Genomic DNA, 21087 nt, shown 5'->3' on the forward strand with positions numbered 1-21087 from the left:
AAATCAGCTATGTACCAACCTTTCAAGCTCAGGCCCTAGCACAGTTGTTAACTCATCTACTTTGGAGATAACAGCCCTTAATTAGCAAACTACTCATTACCTGCACTTTAATGATCAACTTCCTCAGAGATTACTTTTCAAGAATTAACAGTTCTCATTTAAAACAATATTAATTCTAGCATTCTACAGAGGACTTGTGAAGATCTTGGCGGAGTTCAATTGGGTTTAGAAGTTTTACTACAAATTCTATTGTGACCCAACCATCTGTTCTCCTGGCGAAGAAGAAGAAAGCAAAGTGAAGATTGCATTTGATGTAAGTGGGCTGCTCCTTGAAAGCTGATACTTCAAACGGATTAGGCTATAACAGTGTCTCGCAAACCTTAAACTTAGGGCCGTACCTGCAGGACCTCCGGGCATGCGCAGATGTCAATGCGATGACATCACATGCTTATATGACATCATCACGTCAACATCTGTGTGAAGGCCCTCCAGATGGGGACCTGAGCTTGCTAATCCTGCAATTACTACACTAGTGGGGATGCGGAGAGGTGTCGTCTGACTGCCTACAGGACGCGCCTCTCCCGGCCTACCCATAAATTCACCACAGCACACAGTTTACAATACACTTGTCTTCAAGATGCAACCAAACTTTATTTATTCAATTTTCTATTCTCCAAGGGGAGCTTAGAGCAGTTTGCATTAGTTTATTCAAGTACTCAAGCTTATTTCCCTGTCTGTCCTGGTGGGCTCACAATCTATATAATGTACCTGGAGCAATGGAGGGGATTAAGTGACTTGCCCAGCGAGGATTTGAACTCACAACCCCAGGATGCTGAGGCTATAGATTTAACCACTGTGCTACTCTGAATTGCAGACTAGCATGGTGCTCCCCTCTGGCCATCACATACTTAAAAGTGTTTGTGGGGGGGAGGGAGCAGCAGAGATTTTCAACTCCAGTCTGTAAAGGCTAAAAAGGGAGCTGATGTTCATGTGCAAACTAGGTTTTGTCCTACACTTTATATCCCTATTCACTGTAGAAATCCGGAACACTAGACCTACTTATAGACCTCCCCCACCCCAAGTGACGATTTAAGAATAAATATTTGCAGAGCAACATATGGACAAAAAGCAACCAATGTTTAACCAATACAACAACATTTATAAAGGAGTATTCTGTGCGATGATAATCAGATGCTTTTTATATAAGTAATCATGAAATACAAACACTAATGTTCACTTGAGGGTAATTCTTTGTGATGTTTATGTACCATAGAAAAGCAGAAACAATACCTAGGAGACCCTGTGCTATATCAGCTGAGTAAACTAAAAGGGAGAAGCTGGATCATACCAAGCTACAACTGCATGCCAAACAAGCTGCTCACTGGTGCTGCTGCCTTTCCACCACCGATGAGGAGACAGTGGGCTGGGATTATTTTTGCACTCGCTACAGATGCATTGCTCGCATAGCCCTTGGTATGAAGCCGCAAAGAGGCCATTATTTTTCAGAACACGGATAGGTGCTACCCAGCTATTGCACAATAGCGACACCTAAGGGTGACACATCAAATACGCGTGTAGTAGGTTTTTAAGGAAGCTGCAATCTGTAGCTTCTGCTGAGGGTTGTCCTGCCAAGGCCTAAAGCATACTTCTCCAAGTTCAGTCCCTAGAGGCTGCAAGCAGACCAGATGTTCAGATTATTCCTATTTAATATACCTGAAATCTGCATACAATGGACAGAGTATGCAAATCTTTCTAATGCATATTCATTAGGGATATCCTAAAAATCTGGCCTGTTTGTAGCCCTCGAGGACTGAACTTGGACAAGTCTAGGCTACAATAAAGATGACTGCACTATAACCAGAGGGGGGAATACCCTGAAGTGTCCAAGAATATAGGCCATGGCTTCTCATCTTCAGACTCTCCTCCTCTCTTGCCCTATCATAAAGGTAGTGAATGGGGAGAGGGTGGGAGCAAACTGGGCTGATGCCGCTATGTGAAGGGAAGAACCAGATCATTGCTCATTGACTAGACCAAACAGATTCATCACATATGTGACCAGATTCATTTAAAAAAAAAAAAAAAAGAAAGAATCATTAGACCAAAGGGGGCAAAACATTTTATAAAATCAAACCCAAAAATGCTTCTGGCAGAGACTTTACAGTTCTTCCACTATTTTGGCCACAAAGATTTTAGCAAATAAATGGAACTCTGGTGCCCACAGGACTCCTACTGAAGGCTGTATGTCTGCATTGTGTTGTTTACTGTAAGGGTTATGATAAGGGAACGTGGATCCTTCCTGTTTTTGCGAACTGTTATCTTCCCTTTTAGGATATCACCTGGAAGAACAAAAAGAACTGAATTATATCCACATGAAACATTCTAGGCTTTTTTTTTTTTTTTAAACATGCCAGCATATGCAAAAGTGTGAGAGCAAGGTAGCGATCCTACACCCCAGATTATGTGCGATGCTGATTCTGCAATACTGTACTGAAGCACAAAAGGTGACAGCAATATTTAAAAGCAAAAGAAAAAAATATTGGAAACTTTAAAATATTCAGACAGCAAAGGAGCCTAAACTCACTTTGAGCAAGGACAATACAGGAGAAAAGCAAAAACACCAGGCTCTATTCTTGATTTAAACATTCCAAACCCATTTGATGTGGGACAAAGGTTAGGATAACCTATTATAAACAGCCTGTTTTTGTCCATTTTATGCCTGGTTATTCGCCACCATTTTGTAGAAACTTTACAGTATTGAGTTACTAGACAAACAGTTGACACACAGATGAAATTTATCACACACAGGAAAAGCAGTCTTTAATTTACCACATAAGTTCCAAATGCCCACATCCATCTCCTTCCATAAATCCTTAGAGGCTGATGGATAAGAACATAACAGCAGCCTTACTGGGTCAGACCAATGGTGCATCTATTTATTTAGTCAGTTTTATGGCCCGTCCTCCCCAGGAGCCCAGAACGCTTACAAGGATACACACACAGTAGTTTTCAGGATCAATAACAAGCTACAGCAAATTTGAGATGGTCTTCGTACATGCTATGGAGAAACTAAGAACACACATGCTATAGTGAATCTACATGCTACAGCAGGGGTGTCAAAATCCCTCCTCGAGGGCCGCAGTCCAGTCGGGTTTTCAGGATTTCCCCAATGAATATGCATGAGATCTATTAGCATACAATGCATGCAAATAGATCTCATGCATATTCATTGGAGACATCCTGAATATCCGACTGGATTGCAGGCCTCGAGGAGGGACTTTGACACCCCTGTACTACAGGATCAATAATGAGCTACAGGAACAGTACACACGTTACAGAAAATTGAGACAAATTTATTTTTAGTCTAATATCCTGTCTTCACGGCAGCCAATCCAGGTCACAAGTACCTGGCAAAAAACAAAATAGTAGCAACATTACATGCTTCTGATCCAGAGCAGTAACTTCCCCCATGCCTGTCTCAATAGCAAACTATGGACTTTTCCTCCAGGAACTTGTCCAAACCTTTTTTAAAACCAACTACATTAACTGCTCTTACCAGAAGGGCACTCAAAAATGCTGATCACTTCAACAATCATCCATAGTCCTACAGATTCCCTAACAGGTTTTCGGCTTCTGATGTCCCTAAAAAAATTGTTACGAGTATTTGCCTCTTTGGCAAGTTTCTCTACATATTCTTTCTTAGTTTTCTTTATCAGTGCTTTGCATTTAACTTGCCAATGCTTTTTCCATTCTTTAAAGGATGGATTTTTTTTGGCTAACAGCCTCTTTCACTTCACCTTTTAACCATGCCAGCTCTCATTTCCTCTTCTTTCCACCTTTGTTAATATGTGGAATACACCTGGTCTGGGCTTCCACGATGGTATTTTTTAAACAACATCCATGCCTGGTTTAGTCTTAACCTTTGCAACTGATCATTTTAGCTTCTTTTTAACCATTTTCCTCATTTTATCATAGATGCCCTTTTGAAAATTAAAATGCCTCTACAGTAAATTTATTTTGTGATGACACTCCAGGTATCAGCTCAAATTTGATCACTTTATGATCACTGTGTCCCAGCAGACCCAACACAGTTAACTCCTTGCATTCCACTAAGGACCAAATCTAAAATAGCTCCCCCTCTTGTTGTTTCCTGGCCAGTGACTTCTAACATAGAACCCAGCATTACATAGCTATAGTTCAGGTTCCTTCTTTCCCACATTGATCACTTTGCACTTGCTCACATTAAACGCCATCTGCCATTTTGATACCCAGTTTTCCAGTCTCACAAGGTCCTCTTGCAATTTAACAACTTTGTGTTATCTGCAAATTTATTTATCTCACTAGTTATTCCCATCTCTAGATCATTGACCGTTTTAGTAGCTGTCCTCGGGACTGACCCTACCCTTTTGTATCTTTTAGGTGTGATCTCCAAATAATGTCTGACAAGAAACCCTCAGAGGCACTTCATTTTCCTGCTGGTCTTTTTTTTTAGCAACCTTTCAGATTATCATTAGCGCTAGTGTTGTTTGCTACTGTTTCAGCAGAGATTAAAACTGGAAAAACTGGGAAGGTTTGATCAAGTTACACTAATAGAACACTGAAGGACTCTGCAGGGGGATGCCTCAGGGGGCTGGCGATAGAGAAGGCTGAGTTTTGTCATGAGTCACTAACCATTTCCTTGGAAGCAATGCTTCTCTTATTGGGGAGGGGGAGGGAGATGGTCTTTTCAGGAGTTACAGCTGCCCAGTTTTTCAAACGCAGAATACTGTATATACAAAGTGGAAAAACTTTGATAAACACTTTCCTGATTTAAGAGTAGAATTTATAAACTGTGTCAAAGAATACGGAGAGGTGTAAGATAAAGCAAAGATTATCACTCACCATGTATTCAATGGAATTAAATCAGGACATTTTTTTGGTGCTTAAATGTCTTGCTATGATGTTGAAATTTACCCCCAGCAGTTTGGTGGAATTTAGATTAACAAGGTACGTGATCTCCAATTTTACTCAAGTCTGCGACTATCAGAGAGGAGGAATGCTGGGAATATTCTGTCCCCTCGGTCCTATAATGGGGTGATTTTTAATTGGTACTAGAATTAGACAGTATCTGGAGTGGTAGGAACAGGTAAGGTGTGCTTTTCTGAGAGATTAACCTGACTGTGCTTTCTTGTGAGCTAGTCCAGTACAATCCTGCCGAAACACAAGAATTTGAAGTAATAGAGGGTTATTGGTATGACCTTCCCTACAGGGTATATGCTGAAGTTATTTAGCCTTTTGTTCCAGGCAGCTTTCAGGGCCTGTTAATGGGTTCATATTCTGACCAGATTCAAAGGATATCAATTATGATATCTGTTCTTTTTTTACTGAGTTTTTAGATTTTGTCTGTGTGTATGGCGGTGACCTGTGTATATGTATATTAATGTGTATCTTTTGTATTTATGTTGTTATCTACTGAGACAGATATATTTCCTTGAACAGTGGCCTACCACTGCAGATAAATTAATTAAATTAAATCAACACACTTCACCCAAACCTCAGTAACTCTGTTTAGCTGTTACTCTGAGTAATGTCTTTGCCATAGTCTCAACAGCAGAACTCATCATCTGCTCTCATCTTCCATAAACCAAGTCATTATTCTTCCCATTTCTTCACACCGTTATAAACTTTGTCGTCTGGGGCCCGAAAAGTACATAAACTATGAAATTCAGCATTTAATTACAACTATTATTCCTTTATATCATCACAATCGTTTCAGAGTGGACATGCTTGCTCGCTGCAGCAACTGTAAGAATAGATGAAACGTGGAAGCACCAACAAAAATAAGCCAAGTTTTCTTTGAGTCTATGGCTCCAAGACTTGCTGGAGGGCAGAGTACAGAAACACCAGTACTGCATGCATAGTTCCAAAAATGCTGAAGCATGTAGATGTTCAATCACTACAACATCTGTAATGCATAAGGGCGGATGAAGATGTGGGCAATAGCTGACGGGGCTTTGAGCGTGTGCCACCGTCATTCCTCCCCCTTGGCACACAGGTGACTCAACGAAGTGGATCCTGCAGACGTAGAGAGTGCTTTGATCCTGCTGTTACACTATCTTGCCCGCTGTGGATTAAGTCTCAGGCACAACCTTTCATGAATACAAATGACTGTTGAGTGGAACAAAATTAGTGCAGGCTTGAAAGTTTACAAGCCAGAAAAAACTCATCGGGCATCCCCTCAAATCTTCAACAGGTGACACTCACTATGAACAATCTTATGTATAACAAGTTAAGTGATTAGTGCAAGTGGTGGGCTAAGAACCAGTGAAACCAGGACTCAAATTGTAATTGCCCCATTCATGCTCTTTGTTGCCTTCTCCGAACCAGTGCCTTAACGTGTATGTTCTTGGGAGTAGAGAATGACAAGGGGATACATTTCTCCCCATCCGCGCGGGAACTCATTTTCCTATTTCGTCCCCACCAGTTCTTTTCCTGTCCCTGCCCCATTCCTGCAAGCTCCGTTCTCATCTGCACAAACCTCAAACACTTTAAAATTATAAGTATTTGAGGCTTGTGTGGTTAAGGCAGAGCTTGCAGGAATGGGGTATGGACAGGGACAAAATGTGCCGGGACGGGATGGGAAAACTGAGTTCCTGTGGGGACATTCTCTATTTGGGAGCAAACACCTACAGTATCAGATTTGAAAAGGTAACTCAGCCTGAAAAATCCAACTCTGCATGCTCGTATTAGAAGTGGAGAAAGAGGAAATGTTGGATGTTTGCCGGAAAATAATTGCTTTTAGAACATCACTTTAGTTAGCTCTGTGCCGCACACTGGAAATACAGCTCCAAGCAGTTAAGAGTGAAGCATCCCTTCGAGCGTGACGGACTGAGACAAACTTCTGAAATGATTCAGACAGGCTGGAACTTAAAATCGAACTGCTTGACTGACCCAAGAACTATTTAAATACCCCTAGGAAATTAGACCTTAGACTTTCACCAAAGTAAGGGAAGGAGGAAATCTATGCTTTCTTATACTCTCCTTGTGCCAGACAAGGAAAGAGGAGAGCCATTGTGGCTCATGTGATATGCAACAGAGGGTGATTTTATCAAGTCATTTTCATGTGTATGTGGACACCTAGATGTGCAAAGTATTCACCATGATCTGATGGTGTGTATTTTGCTACTAGATATGTTGGAAAGTTCACAACTTATAGATGACCAATTATCTAGGTACAGACATTTACACCAGCTTGAGTGCGTGTGTAACTATTTAGGCCTGGAAGGTAGGTGCAACTTCTGCCATTTCTGCTTTAGTTTACAGACGCCTATGACGCTTCTTCTCGAAGCATATGGATGTCTCAAAAGGCCAAAATGAATGCCCATGTGCTTGAAACATCTAAATCCTGATTTTGCAAAGGCAGAACAATATTATAGTACGTCGAAATAGGAAAGGGGTGTGTTTTGGGCACAACTCATGACAACAATTTACAATTTATTTAAAATTTGATACAATCACTTATAAGATATTTCTAAGCGGTGTACATATTTAAAAAAGGTTGTTTAAAATACTAAGACAAACGCAGGAATAGACGAACCTGACACAGGCGGGAAGAGGGTAGAACTACAATTTTAAAAAGAAAAGGAACAAATAGGATGGGGGAAAACAAGTGGAGCAAATAAAATTTAAAATAGATAAGACTGCATGAGTGGGCAAAGTAAAGGTTGGCAGGATCTAGCCTCCAGGTTTAGTTTTCAAACACATCCCTATATACAAAGGCTTTTAAGGAACTCTTCAATCTATCTAAAGCAGGTTCTGGGAGTTCCATAACTGGGGTACAATGATTGAGAATATCTCAATGCGTCTGGTGCCAATGATCTTTAATGAGGGCACAGATAAAGAGATTTTGGTCGGCCGAATGTAAGGCTCTAAGAGAGGTAGATGGTATTAGTCCGTCTAAAAATAAAGGAAGAATTAACAGACAGATTTTTAATGATAAAAGAGCTATTTTGTACGAGATACGGTGGGGAATTGGAAGCCAATGGGCAATTTCCAAAAGCGGAGTTACATGATCATATTTCCTGGAATTTGTAATGATTTTTATTGCTGTGTTTCGTCATAAAAAGCCCTGAGCAGCTTGTCCAAGTCTTGTAGAAACATGCCAATAGGGTGGCATACAGGCAGATATACTACCTATTTACCCCGTTCTTATCAAAGCTCTCAAAAATCAAGAAGATGGGTAAGTGTGGGGACTGAGGAAACACAGCTTTGACACATTGCTTTGAAATGTCCTATTCAAATGATTCAAGGAGTGCTACCAGGCCTGCCAAAATGACTGGCAAAGTACCACAGGAACACGAGCAACCGTAGCAAACCAAACAAAATTATACCTGGCTTTCGAAGGCCAGAACCACCTTCTTCAAGTCAGGACAGTATGAGAAAAAGATAACAATAGCAGAATACATATATGTGAATCATAAAAGCATTTGCAAAGACAGACTCAAGGGGAAAGGTGGTAAGAGAAACAGGGGGAGGTGGATGGGCGATCAGAAGGATGATGGTTCTGGCCTTCGAAAGCTAGTCAAAAAACACATTGTGTTAATCCTCTAAAAAGGTTTCATTTTCATATTCAGTTTATTAACCTTTAACATGGACTTGTGCTTATCTGATTTAAGAGAAACCGTATCAGATAAAAGTTCAAACTTTCTCTGAAATCTGGCTGATAATGAAAACACTGCTATTGATTCTACCTAGCCGGTATTTAGATATCTAAGATCATGAGGTCTTGCCATGAAAAATGAGGTTCTGAAAATAAACGCGGCCTTTTCTTATAAAAAAAAAACCAAAAAGAGCAATTAAAAGAAATTCAAGTTATAAACAAAAAATGCTCAAGCTTGTGTCAGCTAAAAGCTTTAGAAATTTCTGAGAACCGAGAGGCATGCTTCTTTGAATTTGAAGACGTCCCTAACACGAAGCCAATGATTTCGCTGTCTGGACTCGGTATTACGCTTCTCGAGCAATCAGTGGAGAATATGGAGCCTGTGAAACAGCCTGCTACATTCCAAATCTGCCTCTCTGTAGTCAGAGGCTCACAGCTGAACCCCGGCTGCACTGTGCAATACAAAGGCAGAACGCAACAATTAATCACTGTCATGTAGATATGAAATGACTGATGTTTTTTAACAGCTTTGCTGCCCAGCAAGTTGCACAAAACGCTCGCACTGGGATCGTGCTGCGTCACCTCGTTCTTATCATACCCTTTCAGCTACAAGTACACCACACCGCAGTCCGATTAGGACAAAATTTAATTCATTATAACCTTATTAAAGAATTTTATTTATCCTTTGGGGACAGCTTCATTTTTTGGGGGGCGAGAAACTGTAACACAGCTTTTCTGCACACAGACCGAAGCCTCTGTCCTGAGCAAAAAGACTAGTAAAGTGTTAGTAACTTCATAGAGAAAGTAACATTGTAGTAGGGAAGGCGGACTTGGCATCCTTGTACTGTTATCAGCTGGAAGATCCAACACAAAGTTATAGTTGTTCCAAGCAGGAGTAATTTTGTGTATGTACGAGCTTGCCAGTAGAAAGAGACACGTGTGTGTATTTTTAACTGGAAACAAAAAAAACAAGACTGTGGCGTTGATGTTTTTGGTAAAAAAAGAAGATTAAAAGCTTATTGATACAAATAATAAAATCCCAATGAGAAGGTTAAAAACCAATCAATGCGGTAAAATCATAAGGCAATGGAGTGTGTAAATCCATGTAGCAACACGGTCCTTGTTTCGACTAAAGAGCCTTCTTTGGGATTTTATCATATGTATCAATAAACTTTTAATCTTTTTTTCCAAGAACATTGACTGCACAGTTTTGGGTTTTTTTGTTCCTGGTTTCTCTTTTGACCTGTGGAATTGTTGGGTGCCTTTTCATTGTTGTATTTTTAAGTAGGTCATGGATTTGATATACCACCTTTCATTGCGGAAAACCAAAGTGGTTTACATATATTACATTCAGGTACATTTTTCTGCCCCTAGTGGGCTCACAAGCTAAGTTATGTACCTGGGGCAGTGGAGGGTTAAGTGGCTAGCCCAAGGTCATAGGAAGCTGCAATGGGAATCAAACCCAGCTCCTCAGGTTCTCAGTGCCAATCTTGCACCTGTGATGAACCTTCTCTGCTTCAAAACACACCCAAGTCTATATCACTTAACAGTATGGACTACTGGGCTGATACCAAAGCAATTTGAGTGGGAAGGAGAACCTCCTGTCCGCTTAAACTGCTTGTGCCTGCTTAGCCACCTATATTCAGAGGCATTTAACCAGACAGTGCAGCTGAATCTCAGCCCTGGCCAGCCATAACAAGGAAGATGAGAGGCACACAGGGGGCAAAGCCAGGAAAGAGCTGGGAGTTATGAGGGTGCTGTCAATATTTGGCATTGGTCCTAAACTTATCCTGGTAACTTCCAGGTCCCGTCTGTAGAGTAGTGTCCCTCATCAGCAATCACACATCCTACCTCCTCAACACAATCACTGACCCCCCAGTCCCTGGAGGGTGATGGGAGCAGGAATTATCTCCCCTCATCCCTAGTAGAAGGCTAGTGCAACCTCTAGCTGAATATAGGGGTCAATTTTGTAGTACAAGCTTTTCTGTAGTTCTACTACAGGATAATATGCTTATGTGAATGTTTAAAATGTTATATAAGCTCCCACTTCAATGTAGGGATTACAGAACAAATAATGAAATGGTGGCAGAAAAGTCTAAGTTAGGAGCTATTAAATTGTTCAAAAAAGCACAAAGGTACCAACCATTCATACAATGACAGAGGTATAAAGAGGCAAGTGTAAGGCAGCAGCTAAGAAGCGATTTTACTAAGAAGGGGGGTGGGAATCTCAGTTTAGCTGAACGGAGTAGCTCAATGTACTGGGTGATTAACTGGCACCAAAGGGAATGGGGGACTTGAATACCGCCTTTTGTGGCTTTGGCATTTCAAAGCTGACACTCAAAGCGTTGGGCACTGGAGGATCACAAGGAGCAACACCAGGATTTGATCTCACAACCTCTGGGTGCAGAGGCAGCAGCTCAACCAGTGAGCCACACCTTCGGTCTGTCCCAGTAAGGCAGCTCTTATGTTCTTATGTGAGCCAAGTACAGGACAATCGAGCCATTGTGACATCACTGATGAGTTTGGCTCTTAGGTATTGGTGGAATGAGGCATTATGACATCACAATATCGGCTCTGGAAAGTTGCTTCTCTTTGGGTTTTCGTCTAGTACTTGGGACTTGGGTTGGCCTCTGTTGGATACTGGCTTGATGAAAGGGAAAGGGGACTTGTATACTGCCTTTTTGTGGCTTTGGCATTTCAAGCTGACATTCAAAGCGTTGAGCACTGGAGGATTAAGTGACTTGCCCAGGGTCACAAGGAGTAGCACCGGGATTTGATCTCACAACCTCTGGGTGCAGAGGCAGCAGCTCAACCAGTGAGCCACACCTTCGGTCTGTCCCAGTAAGGCAGCTCTTATGTTCTTATGTGAGCCAAGTACAGGACAATCGAGCCATTGTGACATCACTGATGAGTTTGGCTCTTAGGTATTGGTGGAATGAGGCATTATGACATCACAATATCGGCTCTGGAAAGTTGCTTCTCTTTGGGTTTTCGTCTAGTACTTGGGACTTGGGTTGGCCTCTGTTGGATACTGGCTTGATGAAAGGGAAAGGGGACTTGTATACTGCCTTTTTGTGGCTTTGGCATTTCAAGCTGACATTCAAAGCGTTGAGCACTGGAGGATTAAGTGACTTGCCCAGGGTCACAAGGAGTAGCACCGGGATTTGATCTCACAACCTCAGGGTGCAGAGACAGCAGCTCAACCAGTGTGGCATTCTTAATAGTCAACCGCCCTCAGCCGGTGACACCAGGAGACACATTTGTGTTTTGAAAGTTTATGAGCTTGTGAACTGCGCACTGTTTATTACACTCAAGACAGAGCATGAAAAAAGAATTCTGAACATTCACCAGCTTTTTTTTTTCTTTTTGCTGCATCGAAACATTTCCGCTTTGTAGAAGATTACACCACCGAGGTTTTATATCCACTGCAAGGCAATTTCTGGGTCGTAAAATAAAACTCATGGGCTGTTTCAGTACTGATGGAGTTTGTTTGCGGACAGACTTTTCTCCTAACCCCTCCCTTCCAGCAGTGCATTGATACTGCAGCAAAATCCCTGCAGAAAGGGAGCAAAACAAGCTGAATTATTCCGCTGCTGCATTTGTTCAGAGGACAACTAATGCCATGATGTTCGATAGGCTGCATTTTCATTGCTCTGGAATTTTTTGCTAATGTAGAAAGCATGAGGTCCTTCTTCTCAGGACCACTCACAAGGTTGAAAGCATAAATTCATCATTACATATTCTGGATATGAATTTTTGTTTAGCATATTACAACATTTTAGTGCTCTGTCTGCGACTCAAAAATGAACCCTGGGCAGAAAGGGGAGGAACGGTGCGACATCACTTGAGACCTTCAATGAAACACTGCCCAAAACAAATGGGTATCTTTTTTTTTTTTTTTTTTCAAGCAATGGCTGTTCGTGTCTCCTTTGTATCTGACAAGTCAGCAATTCTTTTTTTCTTTTTAAACCTGAACAGATCAGCAGCAATTTTACACCCTCTCAGAGAGATTTCACAGCAGTACACCCTGCCTGCCTGTGCATACAACACTGAATTAAACTTTGTCTTGGATAATTCCAGTGCAACTGGGATGGCATCGGAGCTACTGCTACAGAAAACAGTCACCAATAACCCTCCTTTCTATCCTATTAATGCTTTACTTTGCCTGTACACACCCCAGAGTATCCAATAAATATCAGGAATACTAAATATAAATCCTGGGTCGATCCAAACTACAATTCTGTGCAAAACCCAAAAGATCACCCACTGCTGTATAAATGTATCAAGGTTAATATTAATATATAATAGCCAAAGTGCTCAGAACCAGATGGTAGACAGACTGCAAACGGGGACACGCCCCAAAATGGGAACCTCTTATAGTCAATCACCACACTTATTTGGTATTAATATTTAAAGCCTACTCTCATGCTATCTAATTCCTTATCATACGTTCGCTCTATTATTTGATATGAGAAAGTGAAGTATAAATGAAAAAACTGTTCAGCCAAAGTAGTGTTGCAGGGTTCTAACATGTTTCGTCTGGGCGGCTGCTTCAGAGAACTCTCATGGCCGTTGAATTAAGCAAAAGGCTCATTCCCCAATCAATTTCTGGCAGAAATGTAAGTGTAAACTCTGCACGCCACACCTGAGTATACCCATGCTTTGCATACCACATGTCCGGCCAGTGGCGTAGCAAGGGCGAGAGGTGTCTGGGGCAGTGGCACCCCTCAAAAGGTATTAGAAGATGCAAGTAAGGTAAATGAAACCTTGACAAATCCAAAACTCCATCTCACTTCGTTTAGAGAAGGAGATATGTGGCGAATCTCGCAATAAAGAACAGCCACCTCCAATATATTGTACAGTAAATATTTAGGATAAACAGTCCTTTTCCAGTGTTGTTAAAAATAAAACAAACCAGATGTATAGGATAATTCCTTCATTTATTCATCTTCCAAACAGCAGAAGTACTAGCATGCCCCGACAGGACCCGTTTCGCCCAAATATATCTCCTTCTCTAAACGAAGTGAGGTGGAGTTTTGCAGTGGCTCCCCTCCTCTGTGTTCTTCCCCGCCCCCTCCTGCCATGCGCACAACGCTTCCCTTCCCCCTTTCCTCTGTAACATTCCTGGCGTGAGCAGCAATCCCCAAGCTGCTCTCGTGCCAGCTTGGGCTCTTCCTCTGAGGTCCCTTCCTAGGCGCGGGTCCAGGAAGTGACGTCAGAGGAAGAGCCGACGCTGGCGTGACAGCAACTTGGGAGTGGCTGTTTGCGCCAGGAACGTTACAGAGGTATGGGGGAGGGAAGGAAAGCAGCGTGCATGCGTGACAGAGGGGGTGGGTGGGAAGGATGACCGATGCCTGTGCCCTCCCCAAGACAGCGTTCGAGGCGGACCGCCCCCCCTCCCCCTTACTAAGCCACTGTGTCCGTAGTTTGTCTGGAAGAGTTTACGGTTTGGCATAGTATGGCCTATAGTAACAGTTAGGCCTATTTTTCATAGTAACTCTCAAGCAACCACACACTACATTTATTTGGCATCTATCTATCCCTGAGGGTGCCGGTTAACTGAGAGTCTACTGTACTGACTCTTTAAAAAAAGTCTCACCTACTGACAAATCCCTGCCAAGTGTTTCTCCTTTCCTCATCTGCTTTCAACCTTCCCCTCCCTCTCTTACTCCACGCCAGTGGAGTCTTTTCTTTTGTAAGTGTTCCTGCCAATTTCTTCTTAAATTCTCATTTACCTGTTCATTTTATAGCACTCTGCAAAAAGACACTGTAAAAATATGCTAATAATAGCCATAATAATAAATTAAGCTGAGCACGTAACGTTAATAGGCAGGAATCACTCTATTAAAAGGCATGCCATGCTTGTGCCGAATGATAAGCAAAACTGCATTGTTAAATCACCTGGAAAAAAGAACGACCCTGAAAAGTAACAGATTTTCTCCCAGCTGCTTGGGCCTTGGGTACCTTAAATTGTTTGTTTTATTTTTGTCAGCAAAATGTACAATCAGCAAATGAGAATTTAATTATTCCTCCTCGTCTGCATAATTTATACTTGAGTAACCATGGCGCTTTGATGAGCTGCTTGCGCAGTTTTCACTCCAGTAATGTCTCCATTGTAGTTAAATTACTGGAAGTAAAAGGAGCCGAGGCCTGTCAAAGTTGTAACCCCTCCCAGAATGATTTAAGTACAGTGAGGACACTTGCTTTAAGCTCCAAAAATGCAGTTTAAATGCCAGTATGGAACCAGGGACATGAATGCTTTCTCATCTACTTTAAGGCTAAGAAGCAAGGGTGGGGTGTTAATATCCTGTCATTCAAACCCTACTAGAAACAGAATGATCGTGTTATGACCAACGTCAAACCCAAACAATTAAGCCTCTGATCAAAAATATATATATACCCATGCAAATTATATCACAGCCATTAGATAAACCCAAAGTCCGTACTAAATGGTAAAATATTTCTACTGTCTCTTCTGCACCTTTTTCTTATTACCTTGGAAGCAAGTTCTTTCTATCCCAAAAGGTGACATTCAATTTCTTATCACTTAGGTATGAAAGGCTAAGGAGGCACTGATTTTAGAGCAATTTAAAAGAGGCAACCAGAGAATAATGTGGGGGAAAAATTTGTCCCCGTTCCACCAGCTCAATCCCCGCACCGTCCCCAAGAGCTCAGTCTCTGTCTCCGCCCCTCCCCACAAACCATCTGATCCCATCCGCACAAGCCTCAAATAGTTATGATTTTATTAAAGTATTTAAAAACACCCTAATATTCCATACAATCATTTTATAAATCACAAATAATACAGCGCAAGGAACAACAAAACCCGTCTCTCCTCTCCTCCTTCTCACAAATATCCCCTCCACTATCAAGAAAACCAAGTCAAATTACTAAATGCTACATAGAAAAATCAAGCTAATAGTCACACATGGCAGGAATAGTGTTAGGGGAGTGTAACTAGGGCAACTACCCCCTGGTCGGAGAGAGCCCTAAGCCAGCTGGAAGGTAAAGAAGCACAGCCTGGGCTTTGCAGTCCTCAGTTATGTCTAACACCAGCTCTAGCAGGATACATATTTCAACTCTGATATATTCTAATCACAAAACAGAAAATAATGTTGTCTGGTCATTTTATTCTTCACATCACATTGGTCTCAGGCTCTGGTTCCTCTTTCCTTCTGTCTTCTCCTAACTCACTTGCCAGGGTCTCCTGACCATTTGATGTGTCTTCTTTCTCCATGCTCACCATTCACGCATGACTTTTAGACACACAGAGCTGGTGTAAGTGCCGCAGGTAGACATTTATGTGGATAAATAGGAGCCCTGCCAGGTCCCACCCATGCTCGGCCTCCTTGTAAGTTAAGCAGGTATTTGCAGAATGGAACACAAGGCCCCATTCTAGTAGAAATACACGTACACAGGATTTTTGTAAACATTTTCACGTGTAAGGGGTACATACACTATAGCAGTGGTTCCCAACCCTGTCCTGGAAGACCACCAGCCAGTCAGGTTTTTAGGATAGCCCTAATAAATAGGCATGGAAGAGATTTGCATGTAATGAAGATGATAGGAATGCAGATCTGCCCCATGCATATTCATTAGGGCTATCCCAAAAACCCGACTGGCTCGTGGTCCTCCAGGAGAGGGTTGTGGACTACTGCATTATAGAACTGGGTCAAAAGCAATGTCTTTCAAACTCTGCGAAGCCATGCCACACTAAATGTGGAGGCCGTGGCTCAAGGGCATCCAGAAGTGCACAGGCATCAATACGATGATGTCCACGCATGCACAAAGGCCCTCCAGATGGGGCCCTGAGCTGCCAGTGGGGGTGCTGGAAGGGAAGAGGTGTGGAGAGAAGGAAAGGCAAAGGCGCCAGCTGACTGCCTAGAGGATGTGCGTCTCGCCACGAGCGGCACGTCCTGCAGGCAATCAGCCAGTGCTTCTCCTCCTCCCTGGCATCTCGTGGCACACCATTGAATCTCGGGCGGCACACTAGTGTGCCACAGCACACACAGTTTACAATACACTGGTCTAAAGACTAATTTCCGTAATAGAATTGGCACTAAGTGCACAGCATTGGGGTGCCTGAGGTGCCAACTGAAGAGAATTTCTGCCCCCCAAATTTGCCATATTGGATCAGATCAAAGGTTTCCAAGTCTGTCCGTCTGCGAGACAGATTTGGCCAAATTAAGGAAACGTGTTTCGTTCCATAGGAATGGAATCGTTTGTCTTTAGAACCGAGAGGCTCTTCTGAACTGGCCATCCACCAATATTCAATAGCAACCGCGCAGGTGGTACTGCCGATTACCACCTCTGGCTGCCACAGTACTGTCTGGTTAGTGCTGGGCTCGTACAAGGCAGAACCAACACTTAACCGGTTACTAGTAATATTCAGTTCACCAACCGGTTAAGCAACTTTCTCTGCTGAGCTAATCAGGCCCTGCTCTGGACATTGATTGGTGCCAAGTCAACTTCCAGGTGACCAAACTTAACGGAATATTCAATGCCAGAGTCCTGACATGGCTCAGAGCTATTTGGACTTAATTCAGCCAATGGCTTAAAAGCTGCCGACTACCAGTGAATAATGACTAGTGTTAGCACATGCTCCTCTGAAACGTAAGCTACTAAGAGAGGCTGAGATGGTACCAGGCTTCAGACATGCCATTAGCTTCCAGCACGTGATACTCAATAGACCCAATTCATCTCGTAGATGAAGTGACATCCAAGGGTGGAAGTAATATCGCCACTGTGCCTCAAAGGACCTCCACTCTTCTGTAATTGGGGAAATAAGAGCAGCACAACCTTTCCCAGAGAGTGGTAGAAATCTGGAACGCTCTTCCGGAGGCTCTTATAGGGGAAAACAACCTCCAGGGATTCAAGACAAAGTTAGATGAGTTCCTGCTGAACCGGAACGTACGCAGATAGAGTTGATCTCAGTTAGGGCACTGGTCTTTGACCTAAAGACCACCGCTTGAGCGGACTGCTGGGCACGATGACCACTGGTCTGACCCAGCGGCGGCAATTCTTATGTTCATATGACCATTGGTCTGACCCAGTAAGGCAATTCTTATGTTCTTATGCTCAGGCTTTAGCTTCAAGATCCAAATTACAGCCTATAACTTGTATTACTTGGACCCTGGCACCCCAAATTGAGATCAACAGGCTCTCAAATATGCCCCTCAAGCCCATACCTACAGTGCAGGGCTCTCTCTCATCCATTATGTAGCTCAGTTTGAAAGCTGAACAGTACCATAAACAAGTCACCTTTTCCTTCATATGGTTTTGTTATCCAATCAGATAAAATGAATCTTGAAAAAAAAATAGAAAGCAACATACCGACTGTAACAGCAATTGGTTTCTCCAGCAGAAAGACTGTTTGTTTCCAGTGTGTTTTAATACACTGGGGACCCGTAGAAAAGACAACCTGCAATGACAAGAGTTCAAAAATCTGTGATGAAATGCAAGATTTTTAATATCACGCTACATTAACCTGTCACCCGAAACACACACACTTTAACTGCTTACCCTCACAAAATCTACTTAATCTAAAAACACCTAGGGGCAACAAACTGAAATAAATACAATATATCCTATACAATTAATGTGATTATGTACAGCACCAAGAACTCACCCTGCTGGAGCAGTTCTTCTCAAAAATCACATCAAAGTATCCAGCGATCGCCTAAGAGAATATATAAAGATACAAATTTAATTCAATTAACTAAAAACCTTCCAGGATTTACCTACTCTTTACATTCTGCGTAAAATGTTGACGTTAGAGTGATTTGCAGACAGTCTTGATAGTTAACCATATCATTGAGTTCAACAGATTCTTCTGAATCTCTACCCCTCCCTCAACTCTTCTGGGCAAAATGTCCATCCCTCCAAGTGACTCTCTGGGCACAGCAGCCTAATGAGTAAAATACATGTCTATATTTTAGGTGGGAGCACTTATGACAGACACTGAGCTTGCACCTATCTCATAAATGCACGAGATAAGATGAATAACTTAATTTTCTATAAATCATACCTTTAATTTTATGCCCCACCCAGACACCATCCGTGTGCACACCTTCCTGTAAAATATGCACTTAGGCAGATTTTTACATTTACATGACCATGTATGCCTAGAAGCCCATATTCTAATCATTTACACATTTAACTGGTGCATAAATGTTGACATCACTTTATAGACTACTTCTCCTCATGGTCTTTCACCCTTCCTCTTCCCCGTCTTGGATCCTCCCCTCTATTTTGATGCCTTTTCTCCGATGAGAACTTCCCAATTGCACAATGTACTGTATACATTTGACTAACTGGAAAAGGCACCAAAAAGCACAGATTATTCCTACCCTCAAATGAACCCATAATTAGCTGGAAAATAAGAAAGATTCCTGTAAACCAGTGGTCTCAAACTCGTGGCCCGCCAGGTACTATTTTGAGGCACTCGGTATGATTATCTTAATCACAAAACCTTACAATTTCTTGAGCATGTGACTCTTTAGCTATAAATTACAATATTATTATTAAGACTTAGCCAAAAGGAAAGATTTATAAACTATAAAGGGCGATGAAGCAGAGGTCAATATGTGTGGCATTAAGTCTCAATGAGCAAGAGAGACAGTTGGTTGCAGTGGCTACGTTCTATCAACCGAATGTGCCCATCCGAATGAGTGCACAGGTGTCCTTCCAAATCAGAAAACGATGCACTCCTAGAAAGACATCAGACCCATCAGAAGTGAGGCCTTTTTTCTGGAGGATGAACAATAAGAAGTTATTGGTTCTAATTTTACCTTAGCATTCCAAACCAATCATTTCTATCACATCTAAATTTGACTTTTTCCAAAAACATGGGGCCCTTTTATATCTGGGATTATTCCATGTTGTGCTAAAGACAAAAGCTGCAAAATGTACCATATTTTCTATGGATGTTTGAGACTTAAGAGGAATTTCACAATTTGCTTTTTTCTACCCTGAATACAATATATTCATTTCAGAACGGTGCATCTTCCTCCTACTGCCACTGGGCTAAAGCTTGTAAAATCACTGACTCGCTCAATTCACTGAGGTGAAACTAATTACTTTTAATCCTGAAAAAAAAAAAAGGTACCCATACACAAGAGTGCTCAGGGATATCATTTTAAAAGAGACTCTTGCCATTTTACCCTCAAATCTAGGTTATGCAATTCTCATTTCTTAGATAGAAAGTTATGTTGTTGAGGATTTTACTGCTACTGTTGTCGTATTTTTGTGTGAATCTAGATGATCAGACATTTAAGGATTATACAACAAAACCTCCTGAGGCCCCAGTTTCAAAGTTTCCAGTTTAACATTTGATATATTTACTCGCTGATAAATTCATCTAAGCTGTTCACAATCTAATATAATAAAACCCTAAACCGCGCATGCGCACTCCCACCTGCGTGCTCCCATTTTCCGTGCGCTGTAGGGCACTGCAGGTAGGAGTGCGCATGTGTGCGAATCTCTCTCTCTTTCTCTCTTCCCCCGAGGTGGATGTCGGCCGCGGCGACTGTAGGCCGTGGTGGCTGTCGGCGGCTGCAGACCATGGCGGCTGTCGGCTGCTGGCTACTGCAGGCCATTGCGGGCGAGCATGGAACCACCAGCAGCGGATGGCAGTCAGCCCGAGAAACCCCTGATCTACAAGCGGGCCGAAGTTTCTTTTTAACTTAAAAGACGCTGCAGCGGCTCCTCTCATGAGCCGCTCCTGCGTCGGAGAAGGCAGCGATCGTGAGAGTTACACTGGTCGGGGCTCGGGCTGTTCGGTCCGTGCAGGCTCCTCTCTCGCAGTCTTGCCGGCGGACAGGAGGGGAGCAGCTGGCTGGATGAGAGAAGGGGACGAGCCTGGAGATGCAGCTGTAAGGAAAAGAGCACCCATGCCGTAGCCTCATTGAGGAGCTGGCAAGCCCAGGCAGGAAGGAAACTGCAGACTGAGGGAGCAGAGGCAATCCTGAAAGCCTGCCTGCCTCAGTGAGCTGACGCTCCCTTACTCAGGAGCCTACCTCTGTGAGTATTCTCCCCTTTGATGCCTGTCTCAGAAATGTTCTTCTGGGACGTTTACTTAAGAGCCTGCCTATGGGGAGTTTTAGTGGATAGCCAGTCAGTAAAAGTAGTGAGTGTAGGAGGGGCAGGAGAAGCTAGACTGAGGGAAAAAATGCTGATGCACAGGGAAATGGAGGGAGAGGTAATGCTGCGGCTGCTGCACAGGGAAGTAGGGAAGGAGATAGGAAGAAAGACACAGGGACAGGGGCAGGGAGAGAGACAGAAAGACATACAGACAAAGGGAGCCAGGGAGGGAGAAAGACAGAAAGAAAGACAGCGGGACAGAGAGAGAGACAGAAATAAAGACAGACAGACATATATTCTTGCACCCGTTAATGTAACGGGCTAAAATACTAGTCACTAAATATTAATAAATAAAGGGAGAGAGATTCGAT

The 21087-nt window shown here is 42.6% G+C and overlaps 1 protein-coding gene across 2 annotated transcripts in view; it reads right to left on the bottom strand.

Moving 5' to 3' along the window:
• Positions 1-627: 627 nt before the first annotated feature.
• Positions 628-21087, bottom strand: part of PRMT3 (protein arginine methyltransferase 3) — a 91825-nt gene continuing 71365 nt past the window's right edge. The window contains exons 13-15 of one of the 2 annotated variants that reach the window (XM_033928475.1): positions 18264-18314; positions 17969-18056; positions 628-2336 (exon numbers count right to left, since the gene is read on the bottom strand). In XM_033928475.1, the coding sequence (XP_033784366.1) occupies positions 2227-2336; positions 17969-18056; positions 18264-18314 (249 nt within the window). In that variant the 3' untranslated portion in view covers positions 628-2226. The remainder of the gene's footprint in view (positions 2337-17968; positions 18057-18263; positions 18315-21087) is intronic. The other variant, XM_033928474.1, reaches the window with a different exon arrangement.

The sequence above is a fragment of the Geotrypetes seraphini genome, chromosome 19 (assembly GCF_902459505.1).
Source record: "Geotrypetes seraphini chromosome 19, aGeoSer1.1, whole genome shotgun sequence".
Lineage (NCBI taxonomy): Eukaryota > Metazoa > Chordata > Amphibia > Gymnophiona > Dermophiidae > Geotrypetes > Geotrypetes seraphini.